Source organism: Trachemys scripta, chromosome 16 (assembly GCF_013100865.1).
Source record: "Trachemys scripta elegans isolate TJP31775 chromosome 16, CAS_Tse_1.0, whole genome shotgun sequence".
NCBI classification, from domain to species: Eukaryota; Metazoa; Chordata; order Testudines; family Emydidae; genus Trachemys; species Trachemys scripta.
The window spans coordinates 18,440,778-18,460,787 of record NC_048313.1 but is presented as its reverse complement, the minus strand read 5'-3'; the positions used below and the strand labels follow the sequence as shown (position 1 = coordinate 18,460,787).

General features: G+C 44.8%; 1 protein-coding gene across 1 annotated transcript; it reads left to right on the top strand.

Annotated features, from left to right (window-relative positions):
* The first annotated feature begins 575 nt into the window (after positions 1-575).
* Positions 576-14,255, top strand: LOC117888458 (keratin, type II cytoskeletal cochleal-like). Its single transcript, XM_034791876.1, has 9 exons — positions 576-1,037; positions 1,870-2,078; positions 4,009-4,069; positions 5,622-5,717; positions 8,788-8,952; positions 10,144-10,269; positions 12,184-12,404; positions 13,850-13,884; positions 13,987-14,255. The coding sequence occupies exons 1-9, from the start codon at positions 576-578 to the stop codon at positions 14,253-14,255; spliced, it is 1,644 nt and encodes a 547-aa protein (XP_034647767.1).
* Positions 14,256-20,010: the final 5,755 nt, after the last annotated feature.

Sequence of the window (20,010 nt, the reverse complement as noted above, 5' to 3'; positions counted from 1 at the left end):
ATTACAGGTGTATAAAACCATTGCAAAGGAGAGAACAATCGGGCCTAGTGGTGGAATTACATCAGATTTACTCTGGTCTAATTGAGATCAGAATCGGACCCATATGATCAAATCACCAGAGTGTTCCCAGGCCTGTGCGGGCAACTTAATAAACAAGTTGCATTTTTTCCCACGAGACAATTACTCCTTTCCTAATTCGCGGTATGCTAAGCCCATCAAAAGCTGGTTTTTGCTTCTCTTTAATCCCTACTATAAAAAAAGGGAGTTTTGCAAGCACAGTTTTTATAGAGCTGGGATTCCCTGCAATGAAACTAGACCGTCTCCTATAACGTATGATAGGTGTGTTTAAGTATAGTTCAAGTTGTTGCTCAGCAAAATGTGCGGTGGGGCTAACACCCCAAGCTCATAAACCTCATCATTATCCAGCCAAGGCCCGTTCTCCTAACAGATAAAAAGGTGAAAGCATCAGTTCTGATTTCAGAGGGATCCACGCTTGGCTACTTTTCACTCTGCTGCCCTGCTCACGCTTTTCTGAACTTCACCATCTGCCTTCATTCCTCCTCTAATCAGCCACAATGTCTTGCCGATCCTATCGCATTAGCTCTGGAGGTGGTGGTGTCCGGAATTTCAGTTCTTGCTCAGCTGTCATACCAAGAAGCATAAGGCAATACAGCTTCAGCACTGTCTCATCTCGGGGAGGTGGTGGCGTGGGCTATAGAGGACTAGGATACTTTGGCAGCAGAAGTCTCAGTGGCGTAGCCTCCGGCAAACCCAGAATGGCCGTTGGTAGCTGTCGTTCTGCAAGATATGGGTATGGGAATGCTGGTCTTGCATATGGCCATGGCGGTGCTGGCTTTGGCTACAGAGTGGGTGGGATCTGTGGGCCTTGTCCACCCACTATCACACCCGTCCAAGTCAACCCGCACCTGCTCCAACCTCTCAACCTGGAGATCGACCCCAATGTTCAGTCGGTGAAATATCAGGAGAAGGAGCAGATCAAGTGCCTCAACAACAAGTTCGCTTCTTTCATTGACAAGGTGAGATGGGAGATCACACTCTTCACTGGCGGTTCACCATAGGAATGTCAGACACAACTCAAGCAGACATTTTGGAGATGAAGCCCGAGATTTTCTACAGTTTTTAGCTGTCCAAAATGTCTAAGGGATTTGGAGTTCCCAAATCTCAGCCTAAAATTACAGTGAGGGTCTGATTCTCATTCACACTAAGGCCACTTTATGTCACTCCAGCAGTGCAAAAGGGCCTTCATGGAGGATATAAATACACTATCAGGGTGGGATAAAGTGGTTTTAATGTAAATAAGAATCAGGCTCCAAGTTTCTAATGTTATATTCAGAGAGCCCCTTATTTTTCTCCCACACCAGCCTAAGTGTTGATTTCAGTGGAGTTACTTCTGATTTACACTGGTGTGAGAGACAGTCTAGGATCGGCGCTGTTTCAACCATAAATAGAATAAATCAGAGGTACGAGTCGCTTTCTCTGTAACTGCTCGATCCATTTCTCATGTTTAACAGTATGTTTCTGAATAACCTCATTATGAAGAGATGAACGCCAAATTTTACATTTCTGTTATCTCCATTCTTCTGAAAACACGTACATGACTCATGTCTTTTGTTTCGCATTTTGCTGATTCCGGGGAATCCATTCTGGCAGTCATATGAGAGATTTCATAGATTATAAAGCCAGAAGGGATCACTGTGATCATCTAGCCTGACCTCTGTACAATCCAAGCCATAGGACTTCCCTGAATTAATTCCTTGTTTGAACTATTGGCGCTTATTGGTTACCAGTCTAACGCATTGATATGTTTTGAAAGCTTCAAAAGTGAACTTTCTTCCTCTTGGGATTCAGGTCCGATTCCTGGAGCAGCAGAACAAGGTGCTGGAGACCAAATGGAGCTTTTTGCGGGAGCAAAAACACTACCAGAATAACATGGAGCCCATGTTTGAAGCTTATATCAGTAACTTGAAGAGGCAGCTGGAGAACCTGGGATGTGACCGAGCTAAGCTGGAGACAGAACTGCACAACATGCAGGACATTTTGGAGGATTACAAGAGAAAGTAAGTGTGAAAAGATGCAGTTTAATAATAGGTTGTTAAACTAAATGTCTCGAAACACGTACATAGCTGCATGCCTTGTTGACTCACCACTATTCAAGAGGGTGGAGAAGCTTCTGACTATAGGTAGGCAGTTTCAGATATGTCTTGACTAACTAAATAACTGCCTGGCTTTTCAAAGATCCTGAGTGCTCAAAAATCATAAGAACATAAGAACGGCCATACTGGGTCAGACCAATGGTCCATCTAGCCCAGTATCCTGTCTTCCAACAGTGGCTGGTACCAGATGCTTCAGAGGGAAAGAACAGACCAGGGTAATTATTGAGTGATCCATTCCCTGTCATCCAGTCTCAGCTTCTGGTAGTCAGAGGTTTAGGGACACTCAGAGCATGGCGTTGTGTCCCTGAGCATCTTGGTTAATAGCTGTTGATGGACCTTTCCTCCGTCAACTTAGCTAATTCTTTTTTGAATTCTGTTATGCTTTTGGCCTTCACAGCATCCCCTGGCAATGAGTTCCACAAGTTGACTGTGTGAGGAAGTACTTCCTTTTGTTTGTTTTTGTTTGCCTATTAATTTCACTGGGTGACCGTAGGTTCTTATGTTATGGGAAGGGGCAAATACCTCTTCCTTATTCACTTTCTCCACACCATTCATGATTTTATACACCTCTATCATATCCCCACTTAGTAAGCTGAAAAATCCTAGTCCGTTTAGTCTCTCCTCATATGGAAGTTGTTCCATACCCCGAATCATTTTTGTTGCCTTTCTCCATACTTTTTCCAATTTTAATATATCTTTTTTGAGGCGGGATGACCAGAACCACACACAATATTCAAGGTGTGGGAATACCATGGATTTATATAGTGGCATTCTGATATTCTCTGTTTTATTATCTATCCCTCATCACTACTGAAAATCTTGGCCTTCGGTGCTGCCTCTAGGCAAGTTTGTAAATGTGTTATTTATTCAACAAGTATATTATAGCTACAGTATAGGGTTGCCAATTTTGGTTGGACGTATTCCTGGAGGTTTCATCACATGACCACAATCTTTAATTAAAGATTAATCTTCGATTCATGGAGACTCCAGGACAATCCTGGAGGGCTGGAAACCCTACTACAGCACCTGCACAATGTAATCTTTCTCCATGGGCCTCCTAGGTGCTACTGGGATACAAGTAACAAATAATAATATACTACAACATTATCACTTAGGGAGAGCTACACAATACATCAATTATGGGTTTACACTCTTCGTTAAACAGTCTGCTTGAAGAGTACTTTACAACATTTTAGTTAAGTAGAGACCTTGGCAGATACTGTAAATGTGAATACGTACAACTAGGCTTGGAAGGATTAGATTTTTGACAGGAAATGTCGGTAAACGTTAATTTCACCATACACACACAAACAGATGAAAAAATATTCCCATGTCGGCAAAGTAAGAGAAATGCTGCTTGAGACCTCGTTAGAGGTTGATTTAATGATATTTACTTTGTACATTTTGACATGCGATGGTGACAATTTGATTTTAGTGATTATAAATCTTTACGGTTTTTGAACCTCAACAGCTACTGTCCTTAAATAATTTCTGTCTGACCCTCCCCATTCTCTGAGCCCCCTATAATTTCCTGCAACTGTGAAAATTTAAATAGAGAACAATAAAAAAATGGTTAAAACCTATAATTTTGCACAATTGTGAATATTTAAATCAATATAAATTTCAAAATATCTTAAAATAAATATCAACATTATCTATTGAAATGACAAAAAAAAATCGAATTCTGCAAACATACACCATAAGGCATGTACAACATATGGTACATCAACTGACTGAGTGCACAGAGTCACCTGAAGTTGTTCTGGAATTCCAAAATGCACCAACGTATTTTTTTTTTCTTAGCTATGCAAAAAATAATCCTCTTCCCCCTCAGGTATGAAGAGGAATGCAATCGTCGAACCTGTGCTGAGAACGAGTTTGTAGTACTTAAGAAGGTGAGCAATGCGCAGATAGGCTACAACCTTATCAAACACCTGCTGCCCAGATTTTAATAGAACACTGATGGCATATCGTGATTTTTAGCTCATCTGAAGGAAAAACAATGCAAAGTTCATACTTACAAAAAATAGAAATTTTTTGAAATTCCAACCATTTTTCCTGAAAAATGTAAAAAAAAAAAAAAAAAAAATCACTTTATTTTGCCATTTTTAACCCCCTGAAATAATAATTAATGAAATGATGGTTAGAGGTGAAAAAATTCAAAAATGCATATGTGATATTGGAGACTAATATTTTTAAAGATATTTAGGCACTTAACTCCCATGGGTGTTGCTCCCATCAAACTCACTTAGATGCTTTTGAAAATCCCACTAGGCATCTATCTGTATCTCCAGTTATCTAAATACATTTGTAAATCTAGCCCTTAGTCTCACTGAAAGTCAGTAGGATTTAGATTCCTAAGTGCCTGAGTTACTTTTGAAAATGACGCATGTGCTTCTAAATCTCTCAGGCGTTTTGAAAATATTATCCTATGGTCTTTGTCCATTAGAGCTTTTGAGGATGCATGTTTTCAGGAAACTCAAATTCCTCTTTTCAGAGATATTTAGGGCCAAATTTTCAAAAGTGCTCAGCTGTATAAATAACGGAATTGTTGATTCATTGGCAATTCTGAAAAATCTGGAAAAAAAATTGTTTCCGGTTAAAAAATGTGTTTTGTGCCAAATGAAACATTTCCTTTTGATTTTGAGCATTTGAAAATGGTTTTGACGCTTTTCAAATAAAATTAAAGGACGTTTTAAAACAAAAGGGCATTTTGAAGCAAAACCTTTCCATTTGAAAATGTCAAAACAAAATATTTTGATTTCACTGGCATTTCTGTTGACCAAAACCATTTGGTGAAACCAGCATGAAGCCATGAAACATTTCAGTGTCACCAAATCTGCTTTTTTCACCCCCCAAAAGTCTCATACAGCAAATTTCATCCATCTCTACACAACTTCCAGAAGCTGCTATTGAACACATTGGAAAATCTGGGCACCTCATTTAGTTGTTAAACAGGAGCTGAGCAGGTCACTTTTGAAAATCTCTAAAACCCTCTAACGTCCTTGGGAGCGCCGGGTGTTCACCAACCTTTGCAAATTAAGCCACTAATTTAGGAGCCCAAAACGTGGATTTAGGAGAAGATCTTCAAAGATGTTAGACCCCCACACCCATTGACTTCCAATGGGAGTTAGATGCCCTTTGAGCCTTTTAAAATCTCCCATTAGCTGCCTAGCCTTACCCTGATTTGGTCCTTCTGGCTGTCAATACAACAGACCATTAGGCTGGTCTATGGAGGTGACCTATTTATCTTCCTTTCTCCTGTCTATTGATTATTTTGCATGTAAAAATATAAAGATGGAAAGAATGAAATAATATGGAAAAACTGAACTGCTTAGAAATGACAATCCAGGTGATGGTGTTATTAACCCGATTTTGTTCTAGCATTAACAGAAATGTCTTATAATCAATTAGAAGTTCTCTCACTGTGTTTCCGATTCTCTGCAGGATGTGGACTGTGCTTACATGAACAAGGCAGAACTAGAAGTCAAAGTGGAATCCCTCATAGACGAGATCACCTTCCTGAGACGCATATATGAAGAGGTAACGACATTTCCTACTCCAGTCAGGCTTTTATGAGGAGAAGAAAACAATGAATGCTGGTATTTTCCAAAGGGCTTTATGGGAGTTAAGCCCTGCTGGCAAAATTCATGGGGAGTTTGGTCCCAGACTCCCTTAGTTTAAGAATCAGAGAGTTTACAGCCAGAAGGGACCACCAGGTCATCTAGTCGGACCTCCTGTATAGTACAGGCCACTAAACTCTACCCAGCTTCCCCTGTATTGAGCCCAATACCCTGGATACGGCTAAAGAATTATAGCCCTGAGGAGACTAAACTACTGTGTGCCACAAGCAGGGGACAGGAAGGACCAAGATGCACCAGTGCCTGAGACCCCTGCAATGGCAGGGAATTGAAATTTGGAAATCCCTTTGAAAACCCCACCTGAAGGGAATAATAACGCCTGGTGGCAGGTGATCTGTTAGCGGAAGGAAAGGGTCGAAGGCCCGGTGGGTGGATCTGACCCTGTTAGTCAGCTGAATCTATATTGAGCCTAAGGGACCGGTTCCATGGTGCGATCCTTGGTAAGACCCACAGGCCCAGATCCTCTAAGGTATTTCAGTGCCTAACTCTCATTGAAATCAGTGGGAATTAGGTGCCTAGCTGCCTTTGAAGATCAGGGCCTTAGGGCCTGATTTTAATTTACATTCTGGGCTTTCTTATGCCTTTCTTACACTGCTCTGGCAGTGTAAAGGGGCCTGACAGTGGGGCATCATTTGCACTTGGTTTAAGGCCTCTTTCCACTGCTGATCCCGTAGGGCCGGTTTTGTCTTTGACTTGCTCTACGCTGACACCAGCTTAGCTCTGCTGATTTCAGAGGAGTCCTTCCTTGTTTACGCAAGTGAAAGAAGAAGGCGTCTACCTCAGGCCTGGGCTACGCTTAAAATTTTGGTGGACATAGCTACAGCATTCAGGGATGTGAAAATCCACACCCCTGCGACCACAGCCTGGTGTAGACGCACAGGTCGATGGAAGAAAACTTCCACCAACCTAGCTCCCATTGCACCAGGTGGAGGAGTTCTTACAGTGACAGACAGACACCTTCTGTTGGGCTTACATTATGGGCTTACAGGGACATAGCTTCAGTGCTGTAGCACCCACAGTGTAGACATGGCCTCAACCAGCCTTGCTGGAAAAAGAGATTAATGGACACATTTCACTAAAAACCAGGTGCATTCAAATCAAAAAATCCCTCTCCTCAATTTTGGATTAAACCTGAAACTGCAAAATATGTAGGAAGTATCTTGTTATCTGTGAACAGAGGAACAAAGCCAGGAAAGCACCCTATAGTCGAAAGAGAGCCTAAGATATAAGCCCTTGTATCAGAGGTCTGGTACGAGGTCTGAGCTGAAGCAATGGGCAAGCTTTACTGATATAAAGCAAAGTTAGCAAACGTCAGGCTGTGAGCAAATGTCAGGGTCTGCCTGCGTGCAACTGCACAGAATCTGGCAAGAACAGGGCTCATATTCAGAAATACACATTCCTAAGAAGTGCTAATCACCGAGCACTCACGCAAACACATCCCGATATCAAGTGGTACCAGACCATCCCAATATCAAGGATGGTACAAAAACATTCCGCAAGGAGAACAGGAACACGCTGACCCCACCCAAAAGATAAGGTCAGGATGACAGTACGTAATAGAGAGGTTTGGATCGAACCAACATGTACAAAGAGATGGGTGATAACTAGCCACCTCAGGGGGCAGTAACTAATTATGTCAGAGGGGCAATACTTAACTTGTTTGTATCAGGGTATAAAGATGTATCTCAGAGGAGTATCTTTGTCTGGCCCAGGGAGGAACAGAAAATCCTGCCGTTCACTGAGCTGGTCCATTGTTGTGGGCATACATGTATTAGTGGTCTGGTAGAGTCTGCGGGATACTAGTACCATGCTTCATCAACAATAGACCTGGCTGGTGCCTTCGTCCCTTAATGGATCTTGTTGTCATTGTGTGGTTCGCTCAAGGTCTGCCAGCTGTCTGCACAGGGCTGGGGTGGCACGGAGAGGGAACACACACATGCAGCCAAACATCTATCCACAGGGGTCTGTTTTGGGACCGGCTCTGTTCAATATCTTCATCAACGACTTAGATATTGGCATAGAAAGTACGCTTATTAAGTTTGCAGATGATACCAAACTGGGAGGGATTGCAACTGCTTTGGAGGATAGGGTCAAAATTCAAAATGATCTGGACAAATTGGAGAAATGGTCTGAGGTAAACAGGATGAAATTTAATAAAGACAAATGCAAAGTACTTCACGTAGGAAGGAACAATCAGTTTCATACATACAGAATGGGAAGAGACTGTCTAGGAAGGAGTACGGCAGAAAGGGATCTAGGGGTTATAGTGGACCACAAGCTAAATATGAGTCAACAGTGTGATGCTGTTGCAAAAAAAGCAAACATGATTCTGGGATGCATTAACAGGTGTGTTGTGAGCAAGACACGAGAAGTCATTCTTCAGCTCCACTCTGCGCTGGTTAGGCCTCAACTGGAGTATTGTGTCCAGTTCTGGGCACCGCATTTCAAGAAAGATGTGGAGAAATTGGAGAGGGTCTAGAGAAGAGCAACAAGAATGATTAAAGGTCTTGAGAACATGACCTATGAAGGAAGGCTGAAATAATTGGGTTTGTTTAGTTTGGAAAAGAGAAGACTGAGGGGGACATGATAGCAGTCTTCAGGTATCTAAAAGGCTGTCATAAGGAGGAGGGAGAAAACTTGTTCACCTTAGCCTCTAAGGATAGAACAAGAAGTAATGGGCTTAAACTGCAGCAAGGGAGGTCTAGGTTGGACATTAGGAAAAAGTTCCTAACTGTCAGGGTGGTTAAACACTGGAATAAATTGCCTAGGGAGGTTATGGAATCTCCATCTCTGGAGATATTTAAGAGTAGGTTAGATAAATGTCTATCAGGGATGGTCTAGTCAGTATTTGGTCCTGCCATGAGGGCAGGGGACTGGACTCGATGACCTCTCAAGGTCCCTTCCAGTCCTAGAGTCTATGAATCTATGAATCTTACCACACAAACAATTGATGAATTTAATGTCTCCTGCAGGAAATTGCTTGCCTCCAAGCATCCATTTTGGACACCTCTGTTATTGTGCAAATGGACAACAACCGAGGCCTGAACATGGATGACATCATCGCTGATGTCAAAGCTCAGTACGAGGACATCGCCAACAGGAGCCGAGCTGAGGCAGAGTCCTGGTACCAGTGCAAGGTGAGTCACCACAGAGAGAAAGGGATTATGGATGACTCTGACACTGATGTCCTCATAGAAATAGTTCAATTCACATGAATGAGAGCGCATACAGACAGGAAACTGGCTTTCCATAATTCAAGAGATGCATGAAATGACAGACAGGCTATGTCTACACTACCGCGGTAAGCCAACCTACGCTACACAACTCCAGCTATGTGAATAACGTAGCTGGAGTCGACGTACCTTAAGCCGAGTTACTGCGGGGTCTACACCGCAGGAGTTTCTCCCGTCAACTTACCTTACTCTTCTCGTCGGGGGGTAGAGTACAGGGGTCGACTGGAGAGCGATCTGCAGTCAATTTGGCGGGTCTTCACTAGACCTGCTAAATCGACCGCCGGTGGATCGATCTCAAAGCATCGATCCCGGCTGTAATGTAAACCTGCCCACAGTATATGAAATGTATACTATTATCTCCTAAAACTATGTTAGGATTTAGTCTCAGTGAAAAATGATCAAGATATAGGCTATATCCTCAGCTGTGCACACTTAACTTCACTGGAGTTACACCCGTTTATATCTGCCAAGGATCTGGTTTTATGGAAATATTATAATTTCCCATTCAGATTTAAGGCACTTTTTAAAACTCGGGTTCCTTCTCTTAATTATAAAATTATAATCAATTAATTAATTAATTAGTAATAAATAACAATAATCATAATTAATAATACCAATTTCTTCTAATGCATATCATTTTCTTTGATATATCTCAAAGTGTTTTACAAAGGGGGTCAGTAGCATTACCCCATTTGACAGATGGGAAAATAAAGGCACAGAGAAGGAAGGGACTTGCCCTAGGTCACCCAGGAAAGCCGTGGCAGAGCCAAAAATTGAAGCCTGTTTTCCTGAGGCCCAGCCCAGTGCCTGCTCCATAGGCCAGTCTTGGCCAGACAAGAATGCTATGAAACATGTTTTCACAATCTGTGTTGCACCTTCAGCCATTACCCACATAGAGGATAATAATCTACTACAGCTGACCTCTAAAGGAGCTCCTCTTTCAGCTCAAGTAGTAGAGGTCTGTGCTTTAGTGCTCAAGATATAGCATTCAAACCCTGCCAGAGACCCATGAGTAGCTCATCATAGTTACACTGCAGCTTTTGGTGATTTGTAACTGGTCTGTTTATTATAATTGCATCTTCTCACTCACCTAAGTATGAGGAGCTGAAGGTAACCGCTAGCAAACACTGCGACAACCTGCACAGCACAAGGAATGAGATTACGGAGCTGAACCGGGTGATTCAGAGACTGCACGGAGAACTTGAAAATGTTAAAGCCCAGGTGAGTGTGACACACTGGCAAAGAGTGTATAATGCATCAATAACGACACACAAATGCTATGTAAAGGATTCAGTGCTACATGATAACCCAAAACTGCCCCATTATAACAGCTCATCAGTAAAAAAAAAATCTTAATTACAAATTAGGTTGCACCACTTGACAGTTCTGAAGAAACTGCTGGTGCCTAGACTAGTGACCAAGCCATGAAAGATAATAGTTTACTACTGCTACCAGCTGACAGAGTTACTCCCTAACACAAGTTAAGGAGAGGGTCCAGAGAAGAGCAACAAGAATGATTAAAGGTCTTGAGAACATGATCTATGAAGGAAGACTGAAAGAATTGGGTTTGTTTAGTTTGGAAAAGAGAAGACTGAGAGGGGACATGATAGCAGTTTTCAGGTATCTAAAAGGCTGTCATAGGGAGGAGGGAGAAAACTTGTTCACCTTAGCCTCTGAGGATAGGACAAGAAGCAATGGGCTTAAACTGCAGCAAGGGAGGTTTAGGTTGGACATTAGGAAAAAGTTCCTAACTGTCAGGGTGGTTAAACACTGGAACAAATTGCCTAGGGAGGTTGTGGAATCTCCATCTCTGGAGATATTTAAGAGTAGGTTAGATAATTGTCTATCTGGGATGGTCTAGACAGTATTTGGTCTTGCCATGCGGGCAGGGGACTGGACTCGATGACTTCTCGAGGTCCCTTCCAGTCCTAGAATCTATGAATCCATAAGTGGTAGAGGCCTGTATTGTGAAGCTGACACACTCCACAGAAGTCTAAAGTTAAGCAAAAATAGGCCACCTCCAGTTAACAGTTTTGGATGTACAACCAACTTTAAATGACTGAACGAATAAATAAATGAATGACACTAGCAGAATCAATGGTTGGGTTTTTCAAAGCCCGTTCAAATGAATGGAAGTTGTGTGCCTAAATCTTCTAGTCAGCTTTGAAACTCTCAATCAATGGCCCTATCTCCGGTAAGCCGTTTATAAAGCAAAACAATATAACTAGAATAGCCGGTGTGTCACCAGAGGCCCATGTCATAGCGGCTAGACTGTAAGATCTAAATCTAGGGACTTAGTGCCCCAAGCTGTGTGCTAGGTACCTCTATGGGAAGGCTGATAAGAGAGAAATCCTCCATCCCTCAGCTGGCAAAGTGGTTGTGAATTTATTCCAAGGAGCAGTTTTATTCCAGTTTTTATGATACCTTATAAGGCACTGTTGAGCTAAATATTCTGACACCAGTGTTTTGAGCGTGTCAGGCCTGATGAGAGTTACAGTATAGTGGGCCCTCTGCCACTTGGCGTTGAGGGGCTCCTAGGGTCACATGGCGAGGAGGACAGTGTAAAATCCCGTCTAGAACAGGACCTCTTTCCCTGTGGGCATAGTTTCTGAGAGTAGAAGTCAAGAGGCATGGTGTTTCCTCTGCCATAGTGCCTACCAGTCTTGCTTGTCAAGCATTGCTAGGCCAGCCATGGGCCAAGCCTTCCACTTCTCTGCTAAACTCGTTTCATCCTCTGCTGCCTTTGTCTGTTTTGTCCACTTGAGGCATCCCTGTCTGACACCTGGATAGTGAGTTCCCTGGGGCTCGGGCTGTCTTCTTTGTGATGTGTCTGTCCAGTGCTTAGGCTGTACTGTAACAACAGTGAACGCTATTAAGAGGAAGTCAGAAGACATTTCTGAGAAGGTGTCTCAGCTCCTCATAGTCTACCAGAAGGGCAGACAGATTCATGCACTCTTGGCCGGAAGAAGTTCACAATCTAGTTCAAAAGAATAGACATGGATATTGCTTTAGTCAAGCATCCCTCAGCCTGATCAGTTTTTCAGCCCGAATCCAAAATTTGAGCCTTCCATTTGTAACAGAAGAGAGTCTCTTCAAATGAGTCACATGGAATGCATTTATCTCCCGCCCCTGCAGCGATGCAAACTGGAAGGAGCCATAGCAGAAGCCGAGGAACGGGGAGAGATGGCTCTCAAAGACGCCAAGTGTAAACTGGCCGAGCTGGAGGCTGCGCTGACGAAAGCCAAGCAGGACCTGGCTTGCCAGCTGCGGGAGTACCAAGAGCTGATGAACGTCAAGCTGGCGCTGGATATCGAGATTGCCACCTACAGGAAGCTGCTGGAAGGAGAGGAGAGCAGGTGGGTTCATAGCACAATCCTACAAATCACTGATCAGGGAAGAATAACAATTAATTTAAAACGCCTGTTAAAACAAAGGGTCCAATCCTGCAACCCTTTCTTAAAGTTATAGTCCACGTACTTGCAAGTTATCTCATTGCAAACTGTGGGGGAATTATCAGAAGCACGTAACTGATGTAGAAGTAGAGCTGAGTGAAATTCAGCTGAAATTTTTTTCCAATGAAAAAACACAGCTTCCGGTCCATTGAAGCATTTTATGAATTCATGCTGAATTCACCGGATTATTACACTTAAAAACCCCCAAGAGACCAAAAGTAAAAAGTTTCCGTTTGACACCTTTTAAACGAAATGGTTTGATTTTTTTCCCATCTGAAATGACTTTTCACTTCAAAATTTAGTTCACTCTCATTAAAACAAAACTTAAAAAAAGTTAAAAGAAACAAAACAAATGAAACGAAACATTTCATTTCAAGATGAATGAGACATTTTGCCAGGAGCGCCGCCAGCTTTTTTACCGCCCTAGGGGGTGGAAGGTCCTGCCCCCGAAATGCCGCCCCCGACAGAGGCGGCGGAAGGTCCCGCCCCCAAAATACCGCCGCCGTGGTCGCCGCCCCCAAAATGTTAGTGCTTTACGCGACCGCCTAGGTCGCCTAATGGGTTGCGCCGGCCCTGCATTTTGTTCCACCTAGAAGGATTTTTCCCCGTGTTGTTGGTTTTTTTTTGTTGTTCTCTGAAATTTTTTGTTTCAGGTAGACCCAAAATATTTTTGTTCCTTCAGTTCGGTCATTGACTCATGAAATCAGTTATTTGCACAGTTCTACTTACGATGATAATCCCTTTTGAAGTCAATAGCACTTAGGGTGACCAGAGGTCCCAATTTTATAGGCACACTCCTGATATTTGTGGGTTTTTCTTATATAGGCGCCTATTACCCCTGATCCCCTGCCCTGATTTTTCACACTTGCTCCCTGGTCACCTTAATAGCACTTTGGATCCTAATGCACTTACACACTTTTGATAAATTTACCCAATAGGTCTACTGGCATGAGTAAGTGCTGCCCGTGCGCAGGATCGGGACCTATCGGGGGAAAAAAATTACAATGTTTGTGTGTATTGGACAGTCAAATCAAATATTTCCAAACCACAGTCTGAGTCTGCTGCAAACATCACCTGATCTCAAGGCTTACAGCTAATTCATTATATAGGTAATGATAATAAGCAGGTAGCTAAAACATAAGAACATAAGAATGGCCATACTGAGTCAGATCAAAGGTCCATCTAGCCCAGTATCCTGTCTTCCCACAGTGGCCAATGCCAGGTGCTTCAGAGGGAATGAACAGAACAGGGAATCATGAAGTGATCCATCCCCTGTCGCCCAATTCCCAGCCTCTGGCAAACCCTGTTTCTTACATTTTAAACCTTTCTTCATTTTCCCCTTCTAACAGGTTGTGCGGAGAAGGTGTTTGCCCCATCAATATTTGTAAGTACCAGGAGTATTCTCCTTCTTAGAAGTCCGAAATGATTCATCTTTTACAGCAAAAGTCATAAATTGAGCTACAATCTCTTGCTTTTTTATTTGCAGCTGTGTGTAGATCCCAAGGGGGGATTGTGTGTGACGGCGACCCCTGCTTTGGGGGCAGCTATTCCTCCAGCAGCAGAACACTACTCAAAACCGGAGGTGTTCTTAGCAGTGGGGGTATATGCGACGCTAGGATTGGAAGAAGCATCGTCGCAAATTTGGGAGACGTATGTGCACCGTGCGTTCCTACCGGCGGATACAGCACTAGCAGTGGAAGGAGCTCTAATGTCAAATGCGTATCGACTACCAGCTCCTACAGAACAAAATATTAAAAGAAAGTCCTCACGTCACTGCCTAGTGACAGCAATACCTGCTACCAGCACTAACGGCATTAGGGGATTTTAAAGATTGCAGCCCATTCTCCATTGCTTGCTGCAAGAAGCATTTTTAATTTCTGGGGGAGCTTCTGTTATGAGGCAGCTGTCTGAGTTTTAGTTTTACAAAGCTGCTCTTCTGAAATTTTCCTTTTCCTCCTGGGTTACTGAGGTCTAGCTTGTCTAGCGTTGTAAGACCATTTGATTAGGGTATATTGTTAGTATGCTGTATGCACTTAGGAATCGAATCATTTGTGAAGATATGTGGCTCAAAAGAAGGTCTCAGTGATACTGGGAAATTCACAGAGTCTTGCTGTTCAGTGCCTTTCCTCAAAGGAGTATGAACCAACTACAAATATGAAGATCTATCATTTTTTAACTCCTACGTGTATTTCGTATTATTAGCACCAGTTCACCACTACATGATCGTTTGCAAAGGGCAATCCACTGATGTGCAGATTGTATCTTGTTCATAATTTCCTGTTTTGTTCCATTTTTCTTTGTTTTATTCCATTTTTCCAATAAACTGACATAGCAGATCAACGCTTGTGGTCGGGTGATTTCCAGTTTTGAAGTCTTAATTAGGCAACTAGGCAGTTCTAATGAGTTAGTCGCTCACAGAACTCACTGGCCTTTGGAAAATGAAAGGGTAATCTAATAGCAGTAAGAAAAGATGGGAAACCCATCAGGTGCTGAGAAGCACATTGATAGCACCTTGAGAAGTGCCTGATAAATACAGAGAGATCCCTAGCTAGCTAGCTAGATGGGGGTGTATGGGGATAGATAGATAGATCATGAACAACAAAATCAGCCAGACACAGCAAATGTGAAACTGGATCCAGTACATAGCAGTGGATAAAAATGATAAATACAGTTGTTCTACGAGAGGGATTCTCAAACATCATCCCCCATTTTTATCCAAGCAAATGGCCTCTGGCAACCTCCATCCCATGTGCAGATCACGTTCCTAGAGACCAGCGGCTAATGAAATACTAGAATACTGAAATAAAGGCAGTTGTAGTAATTGCCTTACCGCGACATGTCCCAGTGACCTTGTTTCTGCACACACATGGCGTATCCAGTCAGGCAAAGGCTGGGCCAAATTGCAATGCAGTGGCCTGCCAGTCCCCCGAATGTGGCAGGGGGTCCCCAAAGGCGACAGGTGTTCAAGGAAGGAAGGGCGCTCAAGGCAAGGGAGGGGGCAAGAGTTCCAGGGAGAACAGGCTGAAGGGGCCTGGGGAAGTCGGCTGGGGAGAGTGGGACTCCCATCAGGCCCCTGTTCCCCCAGTTTTGAGGGGGTCAAGGCGAATCATAGAATCATAGAATATCAGGGTTGGAAGGAACCTCAGGAGGTCATCTAGTCCAACCCCAAGCTCAAAGCAGGACCAATCCCCAACTAAATCATCCCAGCCAGGGCTTTGTCAAGCCTGACCTTAAAAACCTCTAAGGAAGGAGATTCCACCACCTCCTTAGGTAACCCATTCCAGTGCTTCACCACCCTCCTAGTGAAAAAGTTTTTCCTAATATCCAACCTAAACCTCCCCCACTGCAACATGAAACCATTACTCCTTGTTCTGTCATATGGTACCACTGAGAACAGTCTAGATCCATCCTCTTTGGAACCCCCCACTCCCCATGTGACTCAGAAGACCTGGGTTCTGCCACATATTTCCTCGGTGAGCTTGGATAACCTAAGGCCTTACTCACATTGAATAGTGCCTTTCACTAGAGCCCTGCAAATCTGCAGGTATCTGCTTTACACCCAGGGACCATTTCTGCAGATAGCAGCGTGGATTTTGTATCCGCACAGTGCTCTGACGATAAGAGCCGGGCAGGCAACTCTGAGGAACCGTGGCACGGATCCTCCACCTGCCCTGGGCGGGGGACCTGCAGGAGCAGGGACACTAGGTGGGGGGCTGCTTCGGCCCCACCTGCCCACTAGGTGGAGGGTCTGCCGTGGCTCCCCACAGTCCAGCCATGGTAAGAGACAGGCTGGCAGCTGTGGGGAGCTGCGGCAGCCCCTCCACCTGCCCTGGGCGGGGGGCCCGAGCAGCCCCCGGGCAGCTCCACAGGTCTTCCCCCCTCCCCCCACCCAGGTCAGTGTGGCGCCCAGACGGGGAGCTGTGGTGGACCCTCCATCTGCTGGGGAGGCAGGGGGCGTGGTGCTGCTCTCAGCCTCTGGCCGTGTCCCCACCCCGCAGGCTCCCCGCCCAGCCTAGGGCAGGTGGAGGGTCTGCGACTCCATGTGGGCTCCCCACAGCTGCCCACGCGGCTCTCCCCAACCGGGCTCCAGTGGAGGGGATGCCTGGGAGTCTCAGCCTAGTGTAGAGCCATGCAAATGCGCAGATATCCTCCGATAATTTTTGCACATCGCGGATCGGATGCAGGTACACATTTGTGTATCTGCGCAGGCCTCTACCTTTCACCACAAATAGTCTCTTGGATCAACTGGGGGAGATTTCCGATGCCCGGCATTACCTCCCTTGTAACTGGGGCTTTCTCCCATTTTCAGGGGCAGAACAGAAGAGGGGACATTTGTGGTGGGGAAGAATTATAGCTTCCATCACCATGGTTAGAGTCCTCCAGGAGCCTAGAGTAGAGGTTCTCAAACTGTGGTCCGTGGGCCACCCGTGGTCCGCGAGCTCCATTCAGGTGGTCTGCGGATAGTTCCCTCTAAGGTGCACACCTGGGCAGCCGCACATGAGAGAATGAAGGGCCGCCAACTTAATTAGTGGGGCTGCACAGGTGTGGCTCCACTAATTAGGTGCCTGAACCCTGGAGAAGATGCACATGTAAGGTGAGGTGGTGACCTTGGGGGGAATAGGGGGTAGGTGGGAGGGGGCAGTACTGGGGTGAGAAGAGGGGGTGGGGGAATTTGGGATGTGCAGGGCTTCAGCGGCCTCAATATGCTAATGTCCCACAGCTTGTGGGTTAACAAGGTAGTTCAAGATCCTTTCTGAGCCATCCTTTCTGAGCATGATAACACCGCTTGCTTTTTCGCCATCCCTTCGTTTTATTCTGTATTTACAATAAATTGGCCTCATTGAGCAAAGATGATTGTTTAACAGTTTCAGTATTTTCTGTATATGGTTTTATTGCCAAGTATGTCTGCTTTCCTAGGAACAACGAACCCTCTCTCCAAGGCCATATTACCCTTCTTAAGATATTAAGGGGATGGTGAGAAAAGGTACATAAAAAATTATACTCTGGATAAAAGGCAATTTAGTGGCCTAGACGTGTTGGATAGGTCTATTATATTTATTGCAAGCATTGATTGTTATTGTTATTTATTGTTGGTTTTGTGGCAGTGTCTAGGGGCCCCAGTCATGGATTTGGTTGTGCTAGGAGCTGTACAAACACAGAACAAAGTGAGGGGCCCTGCCACAAAGAGTTTATAATCCAAGTATAAGACTTGGTCTTTTATTGGATCAACTTCCATTGGTGAAAGAGACAAGTTTTTGAGCTGACATAGAGGTCTTCTTCAGGTCTGGGAAAGGTACTCAGAGTGTCACAGCTAAATACATGGTGGAACTGATTATTCAGCATAAATAATTAACATATTCTAAGGGACTAGTCAGGGTGAAGTGGCCTGCGAATACCTCCACAATCATAGGACGAAAAAAAGAGGAGCTGGTTAGTGGATTACAGATTGTTGCAATAAGCCATAAATCCAATGTCTGTATTAAGATCATGATTTTTCATGTCTAGCAAAATTATGAATTTAAGCTCCCAAGTTTGTCTTTTGAGGATGTCGTGCAGGTTTCCTTTGAGGACATGGACTGAAAAGTTAGCTATGGAGTGATCAGTTTGTGAAAGTGTTTGCCCACAACACTTTCCTGTGTGAGTTCATTCAAGAGCATGGTGATGGTCTGTTTCATGCTGGAAAGGTCTGACCCCTAGTGGTTATAATGAATGGCTACAGTTCATGCTGAAATAAACATGGGGAATGTAGGATAGCAGGACTGAAGGCAGGACTGGCAGCTTCCTTAGTAAAAGCTAATCAAATTAAATAATTTTACATTATTTCCAGCTGATACGTGTATTATCTGAGGTGTCTGGAGCCTACACGTGGCTACCAAGCTTTGATGTGCTCCTCCAGGGGCATTTGTTGCCCTGGGCGGTGTTGAGCGTGACTGAAAAGCACGGGGGGGGGGGGTGAGGAGGATTGGGTGTGCCTGAGGAATATCGGGTGTCCTGGGGCAGGGCAGGGTGTGGGCTGTGCCTGAGGGGAGTCCTGAGTCCCACAGGGAGTGTGAGGTACACCGGAGGGGGTATTGATTCCCTTAGGGAGTTGTGGCTGGCTGTGTTCAAGTCGGTGTTGAGTCTCCTGGGTGTTGGTTGGGGGGCTTCTGGGGGAGGGTTGAGGGGATGGAGTCCTCTGGGGGGTGTTGGCTGTGTCTGATAGGGTATTATGTCCCTGGAGCGGGTCCAGGGTGTGCCAGGGGTATGAGATGTCTAAGGGGGTGTTGTGTCCCCTGAGGAGAGCAGGTTGTGTCCCCAGGGGTGGGAGGGTACCTGAGAGGGTGTTTTGTGCCCTGGGGAGGGAGGGTAACTAAGGGGGTGTTGTGTCCCCTGGGAAGGGAGGGTATCTGACGGGGTATTGTGTCCCCAGGGAAAGAGGGTACCTGAGAGGGTGTTGTGTCCTCAGGGGCTGGAGGGTACCTGAGGGGGTGTCCCCTAGGAAGGGAGGGTATCTGAGGGCGTAGGGCGGTTGTCTGTGTCCCCCCGGGAATGTTCAAGGCCCCTTCCCGAGATTGTATGAGCAGGAGTCTGGGCAGCCCCACGAAGGGACGGGGCTGCTGGGCATGTGGGGTGGATTCTGAGATGCCTGTAGAAATCTAGGGAAGGAAGAGTCACCTACTCCTCACCTCCTCCCCTATCGTGCTGTTGCTCCTTCAAGCCAGCAAAGGGAGCAGCAAGAGGGGAAGCCAAGAGGCCCGGTCTCTGTGTTGGCTGCCTGCAGCATCCCACCTGGATGCTTGTAATTCCAGTGCCATATTTGCACAACAGGTGCCCTCAATGAGGCCTATTCCTCACATAACCACACTCGAGTTCCCAGCAGCTGTTCTGGTCTAGGTTATACCTGGCAATAAAGCGGCTAATGAGTGGGACAGCAAGAACCAGGCACCTGGCTAAAAAAATACACCTCTTCCTCGATATAACGCTGTCCTCGGGAGCCAAAAAATCTTACCGCATTATATCGAACTTGCTTTGATCCGCTGGAGTGCGCAGCCCCCCCGGAGCACTGCTTTATTGCGTTATATCAGAATTCGCGTTATATCGGGGTAGAGGTGTCGATGTCCTTTGGAAAGGCAGCATGATCCAGTGGATAGAGTGCTAGATAGGTCTGTTCCGAGCTCGGCCACTGGGCTGCTGTGAGATCTTGGACACTTCACTTCTCTGTGCTTTTGCATCCCTTCCTTCACCTTGCCTAATTAGGCTATAGGCTGGGGAATGTATTGCAAAATTTAAAGTAATTTTTTGGACATTTAATTTTGGGTAATTTTATGCCCTTCAAACTTCACTGTGTGTGCGTGAATTTTTCTGCATCCTAAAAAGCCAATTTTAAATCTGTCTGCATTTTTTTCTGTAGAAAGAAAGAAAGAAAGACTGATTGGAATTTTAGCCAATTTCTTTTTTTTTAAACAAAACTAGGACCATTTATGGATTCTTAACTAAGCGTGGAGGTTTTCAAAGCAGCCTAGGGGTTTAG